Source organism: Lepidochelys kempii, chromosome 7, assembly GCF_965140265.1.
Source record: "Lepidochelys kempii isolate rLepKem1 chromosome 7, rLepKem1.hap2, whole genome shotgun sequence".
Classification (NCBI taxonomy): Eukaryota; Metazoa; Chordata; order Testudines; family Cheloniidae; genus Lepidochelys; species Lepidochelys kempii.
Window position 1 is genome coordinate 27,815,138 of NC_133262.1, and position 26,179 is coordinate 27,841,316.

Consider the following 26,179-nt stretch of genomic DNA (forward strand, 5'->3'; position numbering starts at 1 on the left):
TGCACATAATTGTGCAAACAAACATCTTCAGATACATTTTATAGTACTGAGACCTAATCACCTGATCAGGTCTATTTAGATCTCAGTGTTACTCACAAAAATTTTCCTCTAATTACCTGCCAAAGCAAAAACATGGACCAAAAGAAAAACCAAGAAGCACAGCTGAGACCCCTTTGAAAATCAGAGCCAGAGTTTAAATTTGATGGTAGAGTTACTCCACTTTTTCAGAATAAAGTCAGCAATGAAGACACCAGACAGTTTTCAACCGTGCAGACAAAAAAAGAAAAAAACACCATTCTTTGAACAGAAGAAACACTTCATAATCAGAGTATAAAGAAAGAATTAAGTAAACCTTCTATCATAAACCTAAATCTAATAGGAGTAACTTTTTAAAGGAACATTGGCTATAAAACTTATTTTCACTCCCAATTACATATCAATCCTACTGTTTTAACAGTTTAATTTATGAATGTAAAAACATGTACCCTCTTTTAACAATGAAGACAGAAAAAGGGAAGCATCTCAAAGAAACAGTGTTCAGAGACTGGAATATGAAGTACATTCTACTTCTTTTTTTAAATAAATTACCACAAAAGCTCTGTGCTGTATATAGCCAATAAGAGCATCATACTCCATTTATAAATTTCAATTCCAGTATCTATCTTCTAAATAAATCTTGTGTTTCTAAACCTTATGTAGAGTGCAATGATTTGTTAATTTACTCTTCCCACATTCAATATAATCACTTTTAAATTAATCCTCTTTTCCCTTGGCATTCAGATTTTATATTATCTGTTGCTGCAAATCTTCAACATAAGGAGACAGCTGCCTCTCTCTAAGGCTGTGAAGAGTTTTCCATTTCAATTCTGGTTTTGGACATACACTGCTTTAAATTCTTCATAAAGTCTTTTCCACCTCAAATTTAGCAAGTGTGGTTTAGGATCAGATTTTTTTTCCCCATTCAAATTTTGAGATGAATCAGAGCAGCTGCTTCCGAGATACCAATATAAACAAATTTGGTGTAAATCATGTATGGAAAAGTCTTATGAAGGTTTTTGTCCATTCAGATCTCAAAATAGCTTGGCCCAGAAATTTCAAATTTGGATTATCCACCCTTCCTAGCTGCGATACAATGCATGGGATTATTCTTGGGAACGAATATTCTGGAAGGTATGCAGAATCTTTTTTCAGTTTTATAATAGATCATGGATATTTGCAAATGCATTGCAAAATACATAAAGGACTGTACCACTTCAAAGTATGGTTGACCCCACAGAGTTTTAAGAAAAAAGTGGGGGGGCTCATTTCACTCCCAGGAGATCACATCACAACACTACCATAAGCAGCTTGATAGTCAAAGAAGGGAAGCAAAGGATCACTCCCAAAGGATACCCTTCCCACCACTTAACATGGTCATTCCAGGCCAAGGTTGAAACACAATGACAACAATATACAAGAAAACTTGCACTGCAACTGACAGTGACGTCCCTGCACTGCAGATAAATAGAGGACTTTGTTTTCTGAGGTCGTCAGCCTGGCACCTTCTACCTATAATAAATTCAGTTATATTAAAAAAAACAGGGGGGGAAGCAAGGAGACAATATAACAAATCCACAGCTGCTAGGAGTATCAGATGTTTCCAAGATGCTGGCAGTGGCTTCTCTGAGGGTTAATTACCCAAAACTGTTAGGAAAAGATTTTTAAAACATATTTAAACATATGCCAATATCAATTTTGCAGCTCAGCTTACATTTAAAAAGCAATTTTAAATTGCTATTTAGCACTATCAAATATCGGGCTGGCACTACCTTAGAAACCGCTTCTTCTATGAAGAAATATCTATTATTCTTGCAAACTTACTACAGGATTTCACACAAAGTACTTATTGAACAAATGTATGAGTAGGACTGTAACAAATTGAGAAAACGTCTGTATTATTTCTTAGGAAAATTAGATACAACTTAATTTCCCTGCTCAATTTTATAGTATTACCTGACCAAATGCGGAGTTAAATCAAAGGTTTCTCTACGGAATCCAGGAAGGGTAAACAAAGACACTTCAAAAGGAGTAAAGATAACAATGGCTAGGCCACCAATTGGGAGAAGCTATTCAGCTGGCACCACCAATTAGGCTGTTTTTCTCTTCCCAAGGCAAGGGGCTTGTCTACACTACCAGCCAGATCGATGGGCAGCGATCAATCCAGCGGGGGGTCGATTTATCCTGTCTATCATAGGTGTGATAAATCGACCGCCAATCACTTTAGCATTGACTCCAACTTAATGAAAAGTGCAAAGGGAATCAACGGCAGAGCGTCTCCCATCAACACACCACAGTGAAGACACCACGGTAAATAGATCTAAGTACGTCAACTTCAACTACGTTATTCACGTAGCTGAAGTTGCAGAACTTAAATTGATCCCCCCCTCCCCACATAGTGTAGACCTGCCCTAGGGCTGAGATCCAAGGATTCTGAGGGGTTAAAATGGTGCCCCTAACAGAAAAGTGGTCAGCTCAGCCAGAAGCTGACCGAGACCCAGGGCTTGTCTACATTTAAAACACTACAGATGGCCTTGCTAGGGAACACCATTGACAGCCCGGGAGGTCATAATGCAGAGATCCAGTGAGATAGTGGTTGTACTGCAGGATCCCATCCCAGAGGGACATGAAGACATATGCCCACTGCACTGCTGTACTGCTTTAGTGTAGACACTACCTGAGTCAATAGAAAGGGGTCTCCCATTGGAGTAGACAATCCACTTCCCCGAGAGGCAGAAACTAAGTTCATGTTTGTTGTTCTTCTCTGGACTTTCTCCACGTTGTTCACATCTTTCCTGAAACATGTCCAGTTCTGGGTACCACAATACTCCAGTTGAGGCCTAATCAGCACAGAGTAGAGCAGAAAGAGAATTACTTCTTGTGTCTTGCTTACAACACTCCTGCTAATGCAGCCCAGGATGATGTTTGCTTTTTTGCAACAGTGTTGACCCTCTATGACCCCCAGATCCCTTTCTGCAGTACTCCTTCCTAGGCAGTCATTTCCCATTTTGCATGTCTGCAACTGATTGTTCCTTCCTAAGTGGAGTACTTTACATTTGTCCTTAATGGATTTCATCCTATGTACTTCAGACCATTTCTCCAGTTTGTCCAAATCATTCTGAATTTTAATCCTATCCTCCAAAGCACTTGCAACTCCCTCCGCTCAGCTAGGTATCGACCACAAACTTTATAAGTGCATTCTCTATGCCATTGTCTAAATCACTGATGAAGATACAGAACAGAACTGGACCCAGAACCAATCCCTGTGGGACCCCACTTGATATGCACTTCCAGCTTGACTGTGAACCACTGAAACTACTCTCTGGGAACAGAGTAGCAGCCGTGTTAGTCCGTATCCGCAAAAAGAAAAGGAGGACTTGTGGCACCTTAGAGACTATGCTCAAATAAATTTGTTAGTCTCTAAAGTGCCACAAGTCCTCCTTTTCTTTTTTCTCTGGGAACAGTTTTCCAACCAGTTATGCACCCACTCAATAGTAGCTCCATCTAGGTTGTATTTCCCTAGTGTGTTTAAGAAAAGGTCATAAACCTCTATCCATCTGGGCAAATAAATCATATCTGCTTTTGGAGATACTGCTTCCATGTCATTGCATGTTACCACTGGTCACAACCCCCTGAAAGAGAATTCTGGCAAGGTCCAAGCCCAGCTGGACTTGCTAGGGAACAGCACTGACAGCCAGGGAGGATGTACTGCAGAGCCGCAGGCAGAGTGATTGGATTGCAGGATCTCACTTGAAAGGGGGTGCTCTTGGAGAACTGGAGAAGGGTACGTAACAGTATTTTGTTCAACAACAACATTAGTAAATGGTATTTCCAAAGGATAGGATGTATGTTAGGAGCTTCCATCATTCTCACGGTGTAGCAGGTCCAACTTAATTCCCACAGAAGTCTGCCAGATGGCTCGCTCTTCCCCTCCCTGGAATGCTGCTTTTGCTTTGCATAGGAGAGTCATGAGTAGGAAACTGAACAGTTATTTCTTCATTAATTCCTCAGCTGGAGTGAGGTACTGCAGTGTTTTATTTTCCATGGCAAATCACATCTGCCTGCTCTAACTAGACACCGTTATGTCAGTAGGAAACGAAGACCAGAAGTGATAACTTGCTGTGGGCTGTAAGGTCCTGGGGTACATCCACAGACTAATTCTTTCAACAGCTTTTCTTTGTTATGTCTATTGCATTACCCTCCCTCTTATCATTATGTCTGCCTCACTATTGTTCCAGCTCCCTGTCAAACTGTTCTGCTTTCTATCTGCCTCTTTGAGACTCAGTACTTCAGTCGAGTATTATCACATGATACCTATTTTCATTCCCACCTACGTGGAGCAGCCAGAACTCCATTCCTACATTTCAAAACTCTGTCAGAACCAGTGATAAAATAAACTGAGTAATATAAAGAAACTGGGGCATGGGTATGGGGGGCAGACTAAGGAAGGGCTCAGGAGTATTCTTGGTGGATAAATTTTGCCATTAATTATAACACTACATATATCTTTATAATCGGAAGCATTCCAAAGGCAAATATTCACTCATCAAAAACCTCTTTTTGAGGTGGGGTCAAAGTCACGAGTTTATAATAGTTAACTGTAACTATCCATCAGAAGCAGTGACCTGTTCCATTAATTCATACCCATGTTAACAACTGTAACATTTACTATAACTTACATTTGTCTGCTTGAATAATATTCTTCTGAATTTTCACTCTACATAGTGCAGACCTTCACTCACTCACTCGGTTAGTCTTATTTCACTGCTTACTTCTTAAAGGACATAGTATTGACCATCTACTGTTCTGCTACATAGTTGCGCCTTTCTCCTCCCCCACCCCGGATAAAAGTTTCAGAGTAGCAGTCGTGTTAGTCTGTATTTGCAAAAAGAAAAAGGAGTACTTGTGGCACCTTAGAGACTAACCAATTTATTTGAGCGTAAGCTTTTGTGAGCTACAGCTCACTTCTGAGCTGTAGCTCACAAAAGCTTACGCTCAAATAAATTGGTTAGTCTCTAAGGTGCCACAAGTACTCCTTTTTTTTCCCCAGATAAAAGTATTCACCACTGATTTATTTAAAAAAAAAAAAAAGAAAAAGAAAAAGCTTCCAAAAGATGGCCCCTGTAACTATTAACAAAAGTACATGCTGAGAATACTTGAATTTGGGTACTTAGATTTAGCCTCCTAATTTAGACACCTGAATACAAAGTGACCTTATGTTCAGAAGACCTAAGCACCTACAAATCCCACTGAAGAAAATTGCAGCTATGGGTTCACAAACCTTTTGGGGGGAAAAAAAAATCAGGCCATTTTCAGATACCTAAATTAGGATTTAGCAGGAGGAGCTGAGGTTTGAAGATTTTAACCCATACTGTTCTCAAAATTGTGAATCAGATGTCCAAAGTCACAAACTGCTAGCCATGTCAAGAATAGAAACCAGGTCATCCAACTGGCAATGCTATATTCAATCCAATATTTAATAAATGCTCTTAAAGAGCAAGATACTAGTTAATACGTTAGATCACACATCTAATTAAATATTTCTGTTTGCACCACTTAGCTACATGGTGCTTTTTGTTAGTGTGGTATTTGCCCATTGTTGATTCTCAACACATTTTTCTCCTTCAACACTATTTTTTCCTCTCTCCCTTTTAGTTAAAAATGAAGGAGATGACGCTTGAAACCTCATTAAGGAAATGACCTATGCACAAAGAAAACAGCCAGAGCTTGTTATTCAAACTGTAGCTCTTGTTAGTTTTCTGGGGAAATCTGATGAATAATCTACAGCATGATGGCCTTTGTACCACAACACATACACACTATATTATCAGCAGGTATTACAATCCATCAACATAAACAGTGAACACATTGTTTGGCAAAAACTTTGCAGTTGGGAAAAACCTTCTTCGCAACCTGTTTATGAGACTTACAACACATGCAAATAAATCTGTTAATGGGAAACACTCCAAGGAGATTTAATCTCCCCTTGCTAAATGCATCTAGCTCTCCAGTCATGCCACAAGGATTTGCACATGTGTCAACCGCAGACTAGGAGACAGATCCCCTAATTCTGCTCATTTTTGCAGCACCAGCTCTGGTCCTACATTGCAAAATATATTTAAACAATCTTCCCCGCTTTTCTCTCAACAAAAGTGCCTAACAAACAAATTAATTGACTGCTTGGCTGGGGCATAATTGTCTTTGTGTTTATTTGTAGGTATGTGGTTAGACTAGAAACATTTCAGCAGTTGGGTACTGTACAGCTCATGTTCGGAAGGCTTTTGTTAACTGAAACAACCTTTGACCAGATTTTTTTAAAAATTAAATGTAAATCAAATTTGGCTTTATGTTCTACAGTGTAAACCACATTATTTCTCTCTAACACATTTGTAGAGACACTTTGGTATATAGTTTATTGAAATAAATATGGAGGTTCTTAAGCAGCTTTTGTTTTGTTCCGCAGACCTAGGAAGTGTTTTTGAAACCCAAGAACTGATTACACCAGGATCACCAGACTTCACCTCACCAAAAAATAAACTGCAAAACATAGTAACATGCTAGACTGCCAGCATACAGTACAGAAACAAATTATTTCATTTCAGTCTATAGTACTCACAGACATGAAGAGAAGTTATACACCTGTGTATTTCTCAGAAAAAAATTATGGAGCCTTTGCACTGTAAAGCACCTGGAAACAGCTTCATTTTGCTTAGTCAATAAACCACTACTAATGATAATGTAATTATGAATTAAAGATGTATCAATCTGCATGAAGAGAGAATAGAAACCACCAATAATAGCCAAATCAATACTATAAAGTCCTGAAGAGAGTAGTTTGCTCTCCTTCAGCAAACAGTAATTAATTTCCCTTTTTTCTCCTTATACCAGAAGAATCTAGAGAAAGAGTGGTTTAATCACCTAAAAGATCTTTCATTAGAAAGAGAATATATTTGGATAAGTAGTTCAGTACACTTCTTTGTTTATGGAACTTTTTAAAAAATATTATCAGGATTGCACACATGTATGCACAAAACACCACATGCAGAAGTGTTTGCCATGAGGTATTGAAACGGAAACAAAAGGTTCTCAATAATATTTGAATTATAACCATTTGGAATTATTCGTGCTTTTAGAAAATACCCTGTTTCAGCTTCACCCAGTTAGTAAAATTTCTGCAGCACATTTTTGCAACCCAACTATCTCTGTTTTAAAACTGAGTATAGGCAGGCAGGCACACACAATCATACATTTCAATGTTGCATAATACAGAACATTAATTCTTAAAAATGATGTTCCTGTGTTGATTTTTTAAATCTACAGCAGTTAATGAAATATTTTATTGTACTGAATGGAAAGATTCAGGCTTAACTATAATGGGTCTGATGAAGACACCCATCTCCTGCTGAAATTAATGAGCGTTGATGGCCCTAACATCTCCTAGAAGGTGCTCAGCAAGAGAGAAAGCCATTACTTTTTAAGAACAGAATCTGTTAATATTCACAGTTTTTGAACTCTTAAAGATTAATTTCTGCAGACAGTAAGCTTAAGAATTGAAGTTGCTACAACTAATATATCATTGCAATAATGATATTCAGTGAGTAGCTCTAAATTATATTTTTAAATAAGGGCATTTTCCACATATAATGTACAGCAAACATCATAAGCCACTATTTTTCTTTGCTCAGAAACATTTATATGAAGACACTTTTGAGATATCCACCCCCATTTTGCTAATCATCTCTGAACATAGAACATAAAACAAAAAACCCACACTAAATCACCAGTTACTGTCGATCAATCAATAACTCCTTTCTGCTGAACACAAAGCAGTTTTAGCTGAACTGAACTCCGACCTCAAATCAGCAAGACCGTGAGTAGTACCGCTGTGGTAAACAAGACACATAACTAAGTGTGCAAATTAAGTGCTAGAGTTCCCTGTGAATCAGGGCCTCTGCGGTTACTTCTGACAAACATGTGCTTTAATGTTGCCAACCAAAATGCCATCAAGCTCAACAAATTTAATGACTTGGAGACAGAGTTTGAGCTTTAGTGCTTCTCCAGAGCAATGAATTAAAGATTTGTAATCTGGAGTCAAATCTTAATTTTGTGGGGCTTTTGTCAATCAGTCACTGTGACTGTAAACACTGCACAAGATAATGGCGGGACAAAATCTGTGCCAATACTAGATTGGTTATTTTATCCCGAAGTTAGTTATCTGTAAATTCTTCTCAGATTCCCACTTGTAATGTAAACATCCTGGACTTCATATGGAAGCTTGCTTTCATTCCACAAAATATAATTTGTTTCTTATTAAGGCAGATCTGCAGAGAACCGTGTACCTCAATAAAATGTACTTGTGGCAACCAGATAGTCTGTTTGCATTTGGAGGCACTGCAGAGCACGTGCAGAATACACAAGACTGCCAGAGGCATACATCTGTTTGTGCGGTTCTAGTTCAGTAGTTTAAGGAATGAAGTATCACCTCATTACAGAACTGCCATGTATGAGTGAATTTGTGGAGCTTGCCCTCCTCACAGTAAGACAGTTCTAATCTCCTTGCAACCCACAGTGGCAGCACAGAGATGAAGTGTTAAGCTTATCAGGCCTCATCTGTACCATCACCTACTTAGTTAAACCCAGGCCATCTATTACTCTGTCATTTCTTTGTTCCTGAGGTGCCTGAATGCATAATAGCCAATGCTGAAAGATACAAGATATCTTCAAGGCTTCAAAAGAGGAGCATCCACTTTTTTTTTTTTAAAAAAAAGACTTGTACAGCAAAATGAAAACAATTCACAAGTCTTTTCTGTGTAGGTTGCTCTAAATACATTTCCCTCCCAACTGAAAAATCTATTTTATGCTATCATTGTATTCTCTATTATAATTATAAGACTATTCAAACATTTAAATGAGTTAGCCTTTTAATGTTTGTGTTGGAATTTCTGATTCTAAAACAGTGTATATTTATTATATATGAAGGGTACTATGGTGGGATTTTTTTGATTCAGTACTATTTTTAATTTTAGATTTTATGCCACATTGAAGATAATTTCCATTGGCACATTCAACTGTTTGTGAGAATGAACTAAATAGATCATCAACTGAAAACTCTGGTCCCAGTCCCAAAATAAAAGGGTCAACCTTCAGGTTAAAATAACCAGAGAGCCTGTTAGATAGTAATATGGTCAACATGCCCTTTATTCATCCAAAATAAGATGGGGTTTTACAGCTTTTTATTAACACCATAACCCACCTTGAAAGAATGTCTTATGTGAAATTCATCCTCAGGGGTGAGACTCAGAAAACCCTGTATTGAGTTCCAAACACATACCAGCAAAGAAGTTAATTGAGGACTTGTAAAAGCTTGAAATGGCTTTGCCCCGAGTGTCATCAATATGCTTTCCCAGCAGGGGCGGCTCTACCAATTTTGCCACCCCAAGCAGTCGCCGCTGAATTGCCACCACCACAACAGCGCCAGGGCTGCTGCCAAATTGCCACCGCACCCAGAAGAGCGGCGGAGCTGCCGCCCAAAAGTGGCGCTGCTGCCAAATTGCGGACTGCTTGGAAAGCTGGTTCCTGGAGCCGGCCCTGTTTCCCAGGAGCAGACTGGGAGGCACTCTCACCCTCAGAGTCACATTCTGCCTTCCAGTTTCACCCCTTGCTCAGAGGGGGAAGCGCTCTCTATAAGGTCTGTTGCTGGTGTAGCGTACATCTTTAGAGATGCTAGCACAGGTATGCTAACTGACATGTTGGGGGAAATGAAGCCTGCCTACATATGCAAAGAGAAAGGTATGCAGCAGTTGTTCAGAGACTGTGTCTCTCCTTGTGCTGCTACCCAGGTAGGCCAGGCAGGGGGAAAATGGGATGCATCATACTCCCTTACTCCCCCTTGGCATGTGTAAGCAGGGGAATAGTCCTGCTATTGTGGGGAACTTTCCTGGCTTCTGCACTACCCCAGTGAAGTGGACTAGCCAAAAGATCTGAGTCCTCGCTCCCACTTCCTTTACCCAGTGGCCTCTCTGCCCTTGAGGACTCCCCTTCCACTCTCCTGTCTGGCAGAGTCCTTGTAACACCAACAAGGCTGGGCCCAGGATTCCTGGGGGGCTCGACCCCCAACCCTTGCTGTGGTCACCTAAGACAGGGGCTAGGGTGTCCCCACTCCGGGGTACTCTCTGCACTGGGCACTTCTCTGACCCACTGACCATTACATACAAGTTAAAGCAAATGCAAGTTATTTAATCAACAATTAATTTTAAGAATAAAGGAAAATGGGAAAGGTTAAAGGAAACACATCAATCCGCTCTGTGGCAGGGAACATCACAAACAGTGACTCTGGAATGCCAGGGCAGCTCACAGGCTGTTCCTTGTAAGTCCCAGGCCTCCTTCTCAGGCCCTGGCTGTGCTGCAGGGATGCTTTGGGTTGGACACTCGCACTGGTGGTGGCCACATGCTCTTGGGCTCTAAGTGGTAGGACCCTTCTTCCCAGCCTTGCCCCTGCCCTGTCAGGGTTACCAATCCCCCTCTGAGTCTAGCCTGCAGAGCCTCCTGGTTGAGGCGTCTCCCTGTGCTGGGCCCACTGCCCAGGGTCCACCCTTGCTCTCACCAGCTACTCATAACACCCGGCTCTGGACTACTCCAGCCCCAGCCCCAGCTCAACTCTGTCTTAGCTCTAGCTCCACTCTGCCTCAGCATGGCTGCTGCTCTGCCTCCAGCTCCCTGGGCTGCTTCTCTGGCCCTGGTTGCTACAGCTCTGCTCCCAGGACAGGTCTGCTCTGCAGGCTGCTTCTGTGACTCTGCTCCAAGCACTGACCTGCTTTCTGGGCTGCTCTTCTGGCCCCTCTGACTCTGGTTGCTGCAGCTCTCCTCCCAGGTCAAGACTGCTCTCTCTGGGCTGTGCCTCTGGCTTTGGGGCTGCTGCTCTGCTCCCAGGACAGGGGCTGCTCTCTGGGCTGCTTTTCTGGTCCCTCTGGAACTGGCACAGCTCTGTTCCCCAGCTCAGCTCAGGCCCCTGCTTTCTCCTTAGCTTGGCCCCTCTCTTGGCCCCACTCTGTCTGACCCAGTCAATTCCAGCTCACATGGAGGATGGGACCTCACTGGCCTCCTGACTCCCTGATTAGCCTGCTCACCCTGTCCTTCAGGCTGACCTGGAGCATTGGCCTCTCCCCATTGCTCCTACGGACTGACAGTCTCAGGGTCCTGATTCCCCATCGACCCTTCCCTCTTTTAGTACTGGGAGCTAGCAACTAAAACACCCCCACTGAATGTTAGTAAGGGGGCAACAGTCCCCTTACACATGCAATGGAAGTCTAGTCATTTTCTATGTATCCAGTACAGACACCCATCACACGTGATTTTTGACAATGGAAAGGTACAACAAGCAACAGTCAAAGCTTGCCAGTGTTTTGCTAATTACTCAGTATCTTGTATGGACTTAAGGCAGTGGTTTTCAACCTGTGGTCTGCAGAGGTCGAAGGGGTCCGTGAAAAGTCGTTGTTACCAAAGACCAGTGGTTTTCAACCTGTAGTCCACAGACCCCTGTGGGTCTGCAGACTGTCTAAGATTTCCAAAGGCATCCACGCCACCATTCAAATTCTTTTAGAGGTCCGTAAGTAAAAAAGGGTTGAAAACCACTTATTTAAGGTACTCAAGTTGCCATGTTACATTTGTGGAATACTGTCCACAGGCCTGCACTGAGGAGCCTCAGTTCGATCTGGAATATTTATAGGGATTTATTTGGGGTTTGGTTTTTTTAAGTGTTTTAAATTATTCTAAATCAGCAATTAGCACTTGGCTCATTCTTCATTATTTTGCTGTTACAACTGAAGATTTGAAGAGTCCAAGTTGGAATATGCTGCCAATCTCTTCATCATTAGTTCCTTGCAAGTCAGAAACATAAAATTATACATTTACGAGAGAGAGAGAGAGTTTATAACAGCGAATTAAATCACTTTGCAACAACAGTGTACATTAAAGAATGTTAATTTGATTCCTGTCAGCATTGCAGCTTGCTGTCAATACTGCATCTAAAAAAAATCCTTATGAGATAAACGTGAACATATCCTAATCACACTGCATCATATTTACATTCTTCTTGTAGAAAGGAGCTTTTAGGGATAGTGTTAGAAGAAAAGTGCTGTTCATTCCTGACGTTACCCATGTTCAGATAATTGAATAAACCCACTTTTACTGGATTAAGTTTCAAGTAATATAGTTGGTGCTTGCGTCCACCTTTTTGATACTGAAGAGTACAGGCCACTATAACATGCCAAGATACTAACGGTTTGCTATTGAATTAGTACCAAAAACAATACAAGTGTAAAAAATTAAGGACAGTGCAGAAGATCAGGGTGTACGGTTTTCAGCTTCTGGTCCTCAATATTTAAAAACACGGTCGCAAGGTAACTTTTCTATAGCACACTAAAGTATTCCATTAAGTATGTATTCACTAGTTATCGATTTGGGGATTGTTCAGTCTTTCTGATATCTGGGCTGATGATCTCTCCAGCTATAATCTTTTGCCAGAAAAGACTGAGCCTACCCAGGCTGTATATTTCTGAAAGGTGACTAATTTCAAATGTAAGTTGTTTATTATTACATAATTAGTGACTAAAGAGGTCATCTATATTCTATCATTTTAGTGATCCATTAACATCCCACAAAGGAGACCAGAGATAGGCTACTTTCTCTTTCCCATCTGGCTCAGGTGATCCAATGGGTAAGATCACTCCCTGGAAAAGAAAAACCACAGGGACAGCCTGTGGCATGCTCAAGTGTTGCCCTCAGAAAAGCCTCTTATTACTGCAGGATGACAAGAGATCTGCCATATCAAACAGTACAACTGACAGGAATCTAGTGTCCCTATTTGGCTTCTCCTGGATATTTTACTGTTATATCTTCTGTAATGCCCATCTTTTGTTCCTTTAATTAGCACATTCCATCTATAATCCCGCCCTGAGAAAAACCTTTGTTCCCAAATAATAATTTCACGAACAAGCAGTCAATTTCTAAATTTTGGTCATCTTTGGCTTTCTTTAGAATCCTCTCCCCAGTCTAACTTTCTAAATAATATTAACATATTGCAGCATATCATATTTGGGCAGGGGGGACATGATGTTTTGAAGTTATCAGTGAATTCATTTAAGACAACTCTTTGGTTCAAAGTATTCTTATAACATGTTTTCCATTCAAAGACCTTCCATATAATATACATACAGCGTTGGTGTTCTCCTTAAGAAGTTCAGATTCTCTATTTTAAGATGTTTTTTCTTCTGTGGTTCTTCTATCAGAAGTACAATGAGAAAGTGCCAAAAGAGGGAAACTTGGCTGGGAAGAGAACTTGCATCTTCTGGTCTTCCTAGTCACGACTTACTGTGACTGAATTCATCTAACTTGTCTATAACCTTATTTCTGCACTTATAACAATGGATACAATAACTCTTCATCTCATAGGAGTGTTTTGAAGATCATATCATATCATGCTTTGAGATCTTTGGACAAAAGAAATGCATGAAAAGTCTCGTTACCATATTTCCACCTCAATTTGATCCCTTTGGGAAACTGCCTTCCTATTCTTCTGATGCTGCTCCTTCCAATCTAACCCCCTGAAATGTTTTAGTGAGTAAAGGCAGATTTTTTCTGGGAAGGGGGTTAAAATGTATACACATGAATACTTTGCACATAGCACATTTATTCTAATAACCTCAAAAGCACTATCCACTAGAATCAGTGATCCATTTTACAGATAGGAAGTTATTTATCACAACCACATAGTGAATCAGCGGTACAGTAACAGCCCAGATCTTGACTCCAATCATCCTACATGAAACACAAGGATCACACTGCTTCCATTTCCCTATTAAATCACAGAACTTTTTCCAAATATAATTTGTATTAGGACATCTATTTCATCCCCTGAGGAACAAAGAGTTGTCTCCAACAGAATATTCTTTACTGCTTTTCAAAATTTTTGTGCACTTCAAGCAATGAGACTTCCCTCTCTCCCTTTAGGAGATTATTCCACAGTCTAGCAGCTCTCACTCTTAGGAAGTTTTCCCTGATATTTTACCTAGATTTTTCCCATTGCATCTGGGTATATGCAACCTTGTCCAATCATTATTGTCCCTCCTTTGTGTTTGCAGCCTTCATATACTTGTAAATACTCATCAGGTATTCCCAGTTGTTGCTTATCGTGTGTGTATGTGTATTAGAAAATACTTTGTTTCTTCATCTTTTTTTCTATAAATTAATACTTCCAGACCCTTATTTTGTTCCTCTTCTCTCTACTGCCTCCAGTTTGCCTACACATACTAGTATTAAAGTGCCTAGAAATGAATGTATTATTTCAGGTATCATTTCACCAGTTGGATGGAAAGTGACAAATCACCATTCTGCTCCAGGATATGCTGTTACTGAATAGCCAACACATATGTACTAGGCTTGGTTTTTAAGTCTCTAAATGAGACTAAAGTCTCTACAATGAGATCTACAAAACAAACCAAGTTTAATGCAAATGATTTCTCCACCAACACCTTTAATTGGCAGCTGTGTGTTAATTGGCAAACTTTAAACTTTCAGGATACTTACAAGTTACATTGTGTGTTGAGTTCTGCAGAGTTCACTCATAATATATTTGGCAATAAGTTTACAGAAGCTATTAAAAACACCTCTGGGCTGAGAGCAAACATGAAAAAATTCATACTTAAAGGATTTTTAGTTAGGAAAGTTAATGTAACCGAAATTGAGGTTTAAAATAAAAGCTGCATTTTGGAGAAGAAAAATGGTGTTGTTAAGACACTGGACTGGGACTCATGATATTTTGGCTTTATTCCCAGCTTTTCCATATACTTCTAGTGTGTGATTTCAAACAAGTCAGGTAATCTCTCAGCACTTCACTTTCCCCATCTATAAATGGAGATCACTTATTCCTCCTAATCTTCAACTGTTTTGCCTATATAAACTGTTTTGCCCTACAACTACACAGGCAGACTGCAATAACTGTTCAAAGCCCTATGATTTCAGAGCATCAGCAAAGCCAGGTTTCAGCAGTGGCAGAGCTGGAGAGCAATGGGGGTCATTGGTGGTGGCACTTCAAATACACCGGTTGACTCAAGAGGGCATCACACAAACACCTAAAGGCTGCTGGGGGGCAGTCAGCCTCAGGCCCTCTCCTCCCCCTTTGTGCCTTCTTCCCTTTTAACTCTGCTTCAGTGGGGCTCTGTGTCACAGCGGTCTGTCCACATGCTATCAACTGCAGAACTAAGGCCTTAGACTACAAGATCTTTGGAAAGTGACTACCTTTTACTATGTTTATGTGTCTGTGCAGTAGGACCTCCAATCCCAATCTCACCCAATCTCAGTTAGGGACTATAGGTAATACAAGTAGTAAATCATAATAGCAAATCCAACCTAACTACTTCTCCCTCTGCAAATACGTACATCACATATATTCTATATGTGTAAGGAGCACTGGCTAATCATTTCAGGTGTTCAACAATTTAGCTAGCCAATGGTGTAAGCCTCATTTAAAATTGTAAAAACATGAAAGAAATATTTATATTTCTTTATTAAAAAATTAAAGAATTCCAAGTAAAATATTCCAAGCAAAGAATTCCAAGTAAAATATAACACCTGTAGTCATAGTTTGCAAATGCAGCACACAACCAAGATTTGTAGCAGCAAAGAAAATACGATGACAGTGATTTCAGGATACCTTGATATATTTAGACAAATTAAACAATCCTTTTTGTGCTCATCTACCATGAAATGTGTGTACACAATCTATTATGCAGTTGTAAAAATAGTTATCCACTTCCCAAATAAAGAGTAACTGACTACGTGTCTCAAAACTCAGTCAAAGCTTCTGTCACTATCATAATATATCTTTGGGACTGATTCAAGAAAAAAAATATCCTATCTTAATGCCATTTTGATCAATGAAACTTGAGAATCAAAAAATGGAATGTCTTCAAATGAAGCAGTATTAGTTTTAGATAACTAAATCAATGCCCCAGTAAGACACAGAACTCCAAAAGATAGACAGGTGAGCAATATAGTATTTTCAAATTTTTAACTTAATTATACTGTAGTATAAAACCACAAAACCTTCAAATATTCAATACATATAAATGAGGGACACACAAGACTCCCTCGTCTCTCTACCTGGATTCCACTGAATCAAGCAAACCATGCCTTAAAAAGTGACATCAAGCTTATAAATTATGACAGTGCACTGACTGGTGAGACATCGCACACTTGATTTTCAAACACACACCACTAAGAAGCCCTAGTTATAGCAGTTTCTCTGATCTTGAGTTTCTCCTGCAATAGTCTGAATGCTGGAAACAAAAAGGGATTACTAGTATATGGAAAGAGACAGCTGGAAAAGAAAAGGGGAATGAGATAGTGTAGTTTTAACAATGAAGATGGAGGAAAGGAATGGGCTAGTTTGATGTGAAAAAGGAGCTGAGAGCCACGTGTTTAACAAATTTAGGAAAAAAAAATCACAATTTGGAATTATGGAACTGTAATTCCACTTCGGGATTCTGGTGACACCACATCATACACACCACTAAAGCTTCATTCTTGAGGTTTATGTCACCCGGACTCCGTGGTGAAATTATGGGTCTGTAATTCACAACTGCCTCTATTTAGTCTATGTATTATGGTTGCCTGCATTTCATTTGTATATAGCATGTACTTACATACCCATTAGCCATGGACCTTTATGTGCCTGCATAAATCAGTTTTTCCTTCAAGAGCCAAGTGTGGAATCCATCAATGGGAAACAACAAAATCTAACTGCATAAGCAATTTTCTCGTGTGTCAGATTCTTCTGATCCAAAAATAATATGGAAAGAAGTCTAAACAAACTATGCACTCCTACAAGATTTCTCTTAGAAACACACACCTGATTTTATCAAATTTTTTGGAAGTAAGAAAAACTAAACAAAACACAAGATAGGTACATAAACAAGCTGCACATATGCCATAAATATTAGCAGATGGGTAAAGAATTTCCTGTATTAACCAAAGTGAAGTACAGCAGTGTGTATTGTGCTATTAAAAGTATACATCAAGTATTAATATGTTGCATTCAGTAGCCTTGAAAAGGTGTCATGAAAATTTATCAGCCCAGGCACAAAATCTCACCCTTTGTTATGATGCTAATAATAAAAAAAGATTATTTAATCATCCAGAAAAAAATTACTTATCGGAGGTACATGGTTGAGTAGATGTTTTGCAAGACTGGCATAATCTGGTGTATATATGTGTGTACAATAAATCACTTTTACAACGTTACCCACACAAACAAAAACAGAGCATAGTAATAACACAGGGCCCAATTCTGTAACCCTTTCCCCACCTGAGTTGTCATACTGACATCACCGGGACTCCTGCATAGGTAAAGATTTTTCACATGAGTAAAAACTCCAAGAATGGTCTTTTAAACTGCAGAGAATGTCTAAGTAGCATGAAATAAATATTTAAAAATATTGTAAATATAATTTGGATGATAAAAATCTAGAATTTACAAAACAGCACGTAACAGTTTTACATAAAATAAAGGAAAGTTTGTAACAGTGTTTTAGACCTCTTCTCAGCATTCCTGTGGCCAAAGTGAAGACTAAAAATATTCAGATGTGCACTGTCTTGCTGCAGTAACACTGTATTCTCATACTTTACTGAGAGATTGAACTGATTTCCTGTGCACTAACAATATTTAAAGTTTTCACTTACTGTAAATATAATAATATAATAAACAGAAGATGTCTTAAAATTTGTGGTTTGCACCTAATTAATAGCCCTGAGCGGTTCTGAACTCAACTGAATGATGCAATGTTTCTGATACTGCTGCTATACATTGCTGAAGTCATAAGACAATACTAAGCCTACCTTTTTGGAAGTGTTATTTTTCCTGAGTAGCATACTGAACCCCCATCACAGAAATTGCTGGTGACCAAGATGTTCCAGCTCAGGGCTTCATCCTGCAATCCTCATTCAGGCAAATCTCCCGTTGTTCCCACTGGGAGTTTCATCTGAGTGAGGACTCCAGAGGTAGACTTTTTCAGGGTCATTTTCCCACTAAATCTTTGAGGATATGGACATCTCCTGGATGTAATTCTAGCCACATGATTCACAGTTGCCAATTGTTTATTCTATATTTGATATGTGAATCACCAACAGACCGAGAAAAGCCATTACATTTTACCATGCCAATTTGGCTCTCATGCTCACTCCATAAATATACACTAGGAAATTTTTTGTTGGAATCAATGTTGCTGCATATGAATGGTGACCACTTTTCAAAACAAAATAACCAGGCTCATTTCTACATGCTCTTTGTTTATGTTTCTCATATTTCCAGAGTTAATGGATTAGGACTCAACATTTTCTACTACAAAAGGACAAAGGGGTGGGGGTGAGGTTTTGTTCATTTAGCTAAAAATGACCCAAAATGGTTATTTTGAAATATTATAAAAACCAACCAGAAGCATCTGTTGCTATGCTGAGACCGCTTGTGCCATTATTTTCAGCTCAGAGGTCATTAATAAATCAAAAACTCATTAAACCTTTTTAGTCCTCAGATAATGACTAATGGATCAAATTCTTCCTTCAGTTACACACATGCACCACCCTACCAAAGTCAACGGAATTTTGGTGCCAAACTTTATCAGAAAGAGCCTTGTGAGAGATAAGAGATTCCACAACCACATAACTTACACAGCCTTTTGTCACACTGAACCCCACTAGCAGCGGACGGTGGCTCTTCTTTAAAAAAAAACAAAAGAAAAAACCAGTTTCTTGCACCTGTGGCTGCATCAGCAACTTTCCCAGCTCAGTGGGCTCATCTTCACACCCAGAGGAAGAGATGCTTGTTCCTAGGAGGAGCCTGCTATGAGCTACATCACTCATTCACTCACAGAGAGGTCTCTCTGTCCCTCCTCAAATGTCTTTAGGCCAGTGCACTGGCCACCAACCGGTAGATCGCAACAGATTGGTCAATTCTGAAGCTGCTGACAGCTGATTGCGATCTCTGGCCCATAGAAGTCCAGTGGTGCAGTGGGCTAAGGCAGGCTCCCTGCCTGCCCTCGCCCCACGCTGCTCCCGGAAACAGCTAGCATGCCCCTGGCCTGTGGCCCGTGGGGGAAGGGGAGAGCAGGGGTCTCCATGCACTGCCCATGCCTGCAAGCATTGCCCCCAGAGCTCCCATTGGCCGGGAATGGGGAACTGTAGCCAATGGGAGCTGTGGGGGCAGTGCATGGAGACCCCTGCCCCCCCAGGAGCCACAGGGGCATGCTGGCCACTTTGGGGAGTGGCATGGGGCTGAGATGCGCCACCAACTGGAAGCTGCCTGAGGTAAGTGCCGCCCAGTGGGAGCCTGCACCTCTCCCACACCCCAACCCCCAGCCCTGAGCCCCCTCCCAGAGCCAGCACCCCAAACCCCCTCCTGCACTCCAAACCCCCTGCCCCAGCCGTGAGCCCCCTCCCAGAGCCAACACCCCATATTCCCTCCTGCACCCTGAACCCCTGCCCCAGTGCTTAGCCCCTGCCCAGAGCCAGCACCCCATACCCCCTCCTGCACCTCAACACTCTTCCTCAACCTGGAGCCCCCTTCTGCACCCAAACTCCCTCCCAAAGCTTCCACCCCTCACCTCTTCCTGCACCCCAAATCCCTGCTCCAGGCTCAGCTCAGAGCCCCCTCCCACACTCCGAACCCCTCGGCCCCAGCCCAGACCCCGCAGTCCCTCCCACACCCCAACACCTTGCCCCAGCCTGGTGAAAGTGAGTGAGGGTGGGGGAGAGCGAGCAATGGATTGAGGGGGGATGGAGTGAATGGGGTGGGGCCTCAGGGAGGGGAAGGGATAGATTCTGGGTTGCTGTTAAATTCAAAAAGTGATCTTGTGCATAAAAAGGTTGGAGACCACTGGGCTAGTGGCTAACCACTTTTATAGTAGTGGCACATTAAATTGTCCTGTGTATTATGATGCACTCCAGATGCCTGCACTTCAAAGTTAGGTGTCTAACAAACCTATTCTCACATCCCATTCCTATTCCAAAACTCTGAGGAGAAAAGACTAAAGAAAGAGGAAAAAGCCTAGAAAAAATCCTGTCTCTAGGCTAAATAAATGTAGAGATTGTCAACTGAAAATTGCCTGTGACCATTTTGTGGACATTCCAGGAGACTTCCTGGTGGTCCTGTGGGCCAGTTAGATGGTGAGGCTGCGATTGAAAATGCATTAATGAGAGTAGAATTTGGCCTCAGATCTTTAGAGTGAACAATGATATAATTAGTCTACTTAATAGCTTCTATTTAATCACCACACCATTAAAACACCTGCATTTCCTCCTGCATTGTAGCATTCTTATTTTCTATGTTTCCTGGCTTAAAGCATATTTAAGGAAACAAGCTACAATACTAAAAAGCACAAACAAGGAGCTAAGTGAAGTATTACACTCTTTCTAGAACGTGCTATTTCTAGTCAAGAAGTGGCTAAGAACATTCAAATCTTCAAACTGTGACATCTGAAAAAAAGCAGTTATACAAGATATTCATGCAGCTTCAAATATGCCTCTTGAAGATGCAGATGTGGCAATTTCCTGCAACGTCTTGACAGGAGACAAATTAGTATCTTTAAAGTCAGCATTAGGTGTTCTATTTGGACCTAGCAGAGAAGGAGCTAGAAACACAACTGTCTGCTGTGAAGCTTTTATTGTTCTTCTGACAGCAAAAACTGAAACCAAAACAAAAGTGAGCCTTTTCATGGGGATGAGGGAGAATGCTCAAACTTTAAAGGTACAGGCCATCACATTAGACACATTTTAGCTTTCATAACTGTACTACATTCATGTAAGATCTCCAGGTTGGGAAAAATCAATTTTTAAGAGTGGGTATAGTCACAAAAATGGTAAAAATGGCACCTTCCTATTCAATAGTTGCTACAGCTCATGAGAGATGTACCCAGATATGTAATAAAAGGCAGAATTGTTTTATAGAAAGACACACTGTAGGTGATATGAAATTTGCTATGCAAAAATTCTAGACTACAGAGTGTAGTTACTGTACTAGCTAGTACTCTCATGAGCTGCACTCATGTAACTGAGAGCAGAACTGGGTACATAATGTAGCTGCCAAAGACATACTGCCAACAATAAATAAATGCTTTGGGATAAATAAGGGCACAACCATACTTATTGTGAGCCTCTAACCAGTTAGGTATTACAGGGCAGATCCTCAGCTGGTGTAAGTTGCCATAACTTCCACCCAAGTCAGAGCTATGATAAGTTACACCTACTCAAGAGCACCCTCATGAGCTCAGTGGTCTGAGTCAGTTACTTTAAAAATACTGGATGTAGTCCGGGATCCACTGAAGTTAATGGCAAAACTCCCAAGGTCCTCACGGGAGCCTAGGATTTCCTAGGTAAGGGGTAGGAAATGCATGTGACACAAAATGCAGGTCTCTGTCAGTATGTGTGCTGTGCAAATATGAAAGAATGGAGAGATTTTTAGTTTTGTTAATTAGCAGGCTTTTGCTTTTTGGTAGGCCCTGAAATAATCTTGGAACATAGGAAGATATATGAGACAGGGAGTTCATTGTGCAAAAAGGATGTGTCAATGATTTCCTATCTTTGAGAGGTGTGTTTGAGCTTAGGAGGCATGTGTGTATTCTTTATTTTTCCTTAGGGAGAATAAATAAATGTGATGATAAAATTAACATTATGTCATTCCCAGAGGACTGGTGTATAATATAATGATCCATTTATTGTTTAAGGTCCCATATCTTGTTTGTGAATTGTAGGTTTCTGCAATTATAATGTCCAGTTAAATGGAAAGCTACTACTTGCATTTGGAGCTCCCTACATTGGGGACACCTTCAAAAGCTTGAGCATCCAGTACCCAGGAGGGTGCTGTGAATTTGGAACCTACGCATATGGCTTTTGGATAACATAGTACAATAGCTAGGTGGCCAAATTGTTGCAGAAGGCAGATGTGAGGTAATTAGGATTTTTTTAAAAAATGAACTGGAATATTTTAGGGTTGTTTGGAAGAATTATTGATAATCTAAAAAAGGCTGAGTTGGACAGGTGAGCTCTTTCAGTTTAGATTTTGTTAGAGGTAAGATAGGAGCACAGAGAAGCCCAGGTCTAAAAACAACTCCTGGTCTATATATTTACCCTTTGTTTGTCTAGTAAATTAGCAATAAATTCCTTAAACTGAATAGCTGTCGTAAATATTGGTACCACTCCCCTAGATACTGTGAGAACACTAACACAGACCACCAACCTTTTAGGATACAAATACTCCTAAAGTGGCATATTAAAAAACAAGAACTGGAGCAATACATAGGTGTGCTCACCATTCCTGCACATGTTTGAACCATAACCTGCAATTTGTAATGGAATTATACTCCAACTATGTACTCCAAATTAGAAGGCACCTACCTACCCTAGATACCAACTGTTATTGGCAAGGACTAGCTGCTGCCAAGAGACTATACTGCAACAGTGAAGAAATACAGTAGATAAGCAGCAGCAATGCAGCAGAAAGGCAGATAGCTGTAGGCATGAACCAGGGTAAAAACAAGAGTTTAAGAAGGGGAACAGTCCTGCTATTGTGGGGAACTTTCCTGGCTTCTGCACTACCCCCGTGAAGTGGAATAGCAAAAGGACCTGAACCCTCACTCCCACTTCCTTTACCCAGTAGCCTCCCTGCCCTTGAGGGCTCCCCTTCCATTCTCCTGTCTGGCAGAGTCCTCATAACCCCAACAAGGCTGGGCCCAGGATTCCTGGGGGGCTCGACCCCCAACCCTGCTGTGGTCACCTAAGACAGGGGCTAGGGTGTCCCCACTCCGGGGTACTCTCTGCACTGGGCACTTCTCTGACCCACTGACCATTACATACAAGTTAAAGCAAATGCAAGTTATTTAATCAACAATTAATTTTAAAAAGAATAAGGAAAAATGGGAAAGGTTAAAGGAAACACATCAACCCGCTCTGTGGCAGGGAACATCACAAACAGTGTCTCTGGAATGTCAGGGCAGTTCACAGTCTGTTCCTTGTAAGTCTCAGGCCTTCTTCTCAGGCCCTGGCTGTGCTGCAGGGATGCTTTGGGTTGGACACTCGCTCTGGTGGTGGCCACACACTCTCAGTCTCTAAGTGGTAGGACCCTTCTTCCCAGTGTCACCTCCACCCTGTCGGGGTTACGATCCAAGCCTGGCCTGCAGTGCCTCTTGGCTGAGGTACCTCCCTGTGCTGGGCCTGCTGCCCAGGGTCCCCCTCGCTCTCCCCAGCTGCTCACCGCACCTGGCTCCGGACTGCTCCAGCCCCAGCTCCACCAGTCTGTCTCAGCGCCACTGCTGCTCTGCCTCCAGTTCCCTGGGCTGCTTCTTTGGCCCCTCTGGCTTTGGTTGCTACAGCTCTGCTCCCAGGACAGGTCTGCTCTGCAGGCTGCTTCTGTGATTCTGCTCCCAGCACTGACCTGCTTCCTGGGCTGCTTTTCTGGCCCCTCTGGCTCTGGTTGCTGCATCTTTCTTCCCAGGACAAGTCTGCTCTCTCGGGGCTGTGCCTCTGGCTTTGGGGCTGCAGCTCAGCTCCCAGAACAGGGTCTGCTCTCTCTGGATCTGGCACAGCTCTGCTCCCCAGCTCAGCTTGGGCCCCTGCTTTCTCCTTAGCTCAGCCCCACTCTGACCCAGGTAATTCCAGCTCACACGAAGGACGGGACCTCCCTGGCCTCCTGACTCCCTGATTAGCCTGCACGCCCTGTCATTCAGGCTGACCTGGAGCACTGGCCCTCCCCATTGTTCCTGGGGGCTATCAGTCTCAGGGTCCTGATTTCCCATAGACCCTTCCCCTTTTAGTACTGGGAGCTAGCCAACCAAAACACCCCCACTGAATGTTAGTAAGGTGGCAACAGTCCCCTTACAGATGCAATCAGTGAATTCAACTGCCTATTATACACAGAGATCTGGATGATATTGTCATTAGCAGGAGAAGCTGTTACAAGGAGGCATAAAATACGTCTCTATATGCTCCCTAGTTATTGTTCTAGCTAGCAAGTGGGGAGATACGATACATAAATAATTGGATACTTGACAGAGATTCAGAGAAACTTCATTTAGGATATCAATACAAGGTCTTTACATAGTCCATCCAAGTTCAACCACTGTTAGTCAGTGATCAAGCCCTCACTCTTCTCCTCAAGGTCCACCAGTAAAAAAGGTCTCCAGATGAACGCAGGGAAAACTGATTTTAAATGTCACAATTAGAACTGGTCAATAACTTTCCAAGAGAACACTTTTCAGTTGGAAAATGGTGTTTCAAAGTCTAAGTGTTTCATGGGAATGAGGCAAGCATGCTCCATTTGAAAAATAAACAGAGATAAGGCAACTGAAGGTACTGTCCAGTGCTCTCCAAGATTTAGGCAGCAGCGTCTTCACCACCTAGAGGTGAAGAAGATTCTACAGCAGGAAGGGAGTATCACCATATGCACTGAGGGAGAGAGCAAGTGTTCCTTTTGGGGATAGCTTGAAGGACTTTGGACTGGTTCACATTTCTTCTTCACCCCTCAAGGAAGAGAGTGCTGCTGCAAGAGCAGCAGCAGCATAGAAAAGGTTTCATGGATATGTCCAGGATCCCATGCAAGCGCCCATTAACTCAGACCTTCATTACTAGCAGCTGACAAGGGATGTGTGGCCAAGCATTGCAACAACTGGCTGTCCCCCACCTCTCCTACCCATCAAGCAGCATCTACTCAGACCACTTTTTTAGTGTAAATAGCTGGTGATACAGTCTCCGACAGGCTCAAAGAATGTAGAGAGCCTATTATTTGTCCATTTAAATAGAGCACTGCTTCTCCAGGGACACATCCTGTGGCAGGAGACCAGAAGAAGCCTGGTGGAAGATCATATGGTCATGGCTCAGGAAGACATTGCTGAAGACAGACACTACCTTAGGGCTCCTTATTGTTCTCCAGAATCAGCCCATAGCAGGCTGCCCTGCCATCACTGCAAAATGTTCAAGAGCCTCCTGTTTCTAATGTGGAGAGGGGAGCACCTTCTGTCTCCCTCTTCCCACACTCACTCCTACCTTCCTCACCTCCCATTCCTATTCCCGGGGCTGGGGGGAATATTTATTCCTTTTCATTCTGTTTGTCTGTGCACCAGTCTTGTAGTCTCCTGCCACCCTGACTGACACTGATGCATAGAAAACTGAATTGAAAATGGCCACTACTAAAGTCCCTGGGTTGAAAAAAAAATAAAAACATTTTGTTGTGAAAATGTTTTTCAACATTTCAAGATCAATAGGAAGTCCATGAGCCCCACCATCTCCAAGGAATTTCAAGTAATGACAATTTCCTTCCATAAGCTTACTTTTTATTTTAGCCATTTAGAAACAGAAAGGCTTTCATTGAAATTAAAGGAGTGGGTATTTGTTCTCCACTTAGAAAATTTTTGCCTGCAATAAAGCCGGCTACATAAGTGCCCATTATCTATATCTGTAATGCAATGACAACATATGTAGCATAGGTCCAACATTCCTATTATTCTGCCCTGTAAACCAGGGTGCAATGATTCCTAAAGAAATAAAAATGCACTTTGAGATTTCCCCCCTTTATTTTCTTTATGTGGGTGATATTTCCTTACTGTGAGACGCTGGAGTTGTAAGACGTTTATCAAACAAGCAAACCTTTGAATGTCAACTCCTTCGAATTCCATAAAGCAAGCTTAAAAAAAAAAATCAATAAATGTAGAAACAATCTTAGAACCGTAAGTGACTGAGGGTGCACTATCTCTAATGTAGCAAATAAAAATAAAACCTGTGTGATCACAGATCATATACTGTAACAGCAACAATGCTGATAAGATTATGGTAATAAAGATGTAGACAGATCAATAGAAAATCTGCTATATTTTGGATAGTCAGCAAATAGTGGTACAGTATATTACCCGAGCAAGAGACAGTTTGATCATTTTCTGTTACCTTTGGCATGATCTATTGCTAAGAAAAAAAAATTTGTTTGCATCTATTGTCCACTGATGAATTCAAGATAAATGTCAGGTAATGAGTCATACTGAGTACCATAAAAGGAACTGGTCACAGGTAGGCATGAAATAATGGATAAAAACAGGCGTTTCCCTTTCCCCCA

The 26,179-nt window shown here is 41.3% G+C and overlaps 1 protein-coding gene across 8 annotated transcripts in view; it reads right to left on the reverse strand.

The window, feature by feature from the left end:
* CACNA2D3 (calcium voltage-gated channel auxiliary subunit alpha2delta 3) overlaps nt 1-26,179 on the reverse strand; it is a 735,544-nt gene that overhangs the window by 588,776 nt on the left and 120,589 nt on the right. The window contains exon 1 of one of the 8 annotated variants that reach the window (XM_073351530.1): nt 2,714-2,775. The exons of the other annotated variants lie outside the window; for them this stretch is intronic. Within the exon in view, the coding sequence (XP_073207631.1) occupies nt 2,714-2,740 (27 nt within the window). The 5' untranslated portion in view covers nt 2,741-2,775. Of the gene's footprint in view, nt 1-2,713; nt 2,776-26,179 lie in introns of those variants that run through there. 8 annotated transcript variants of the gene reach the window in all.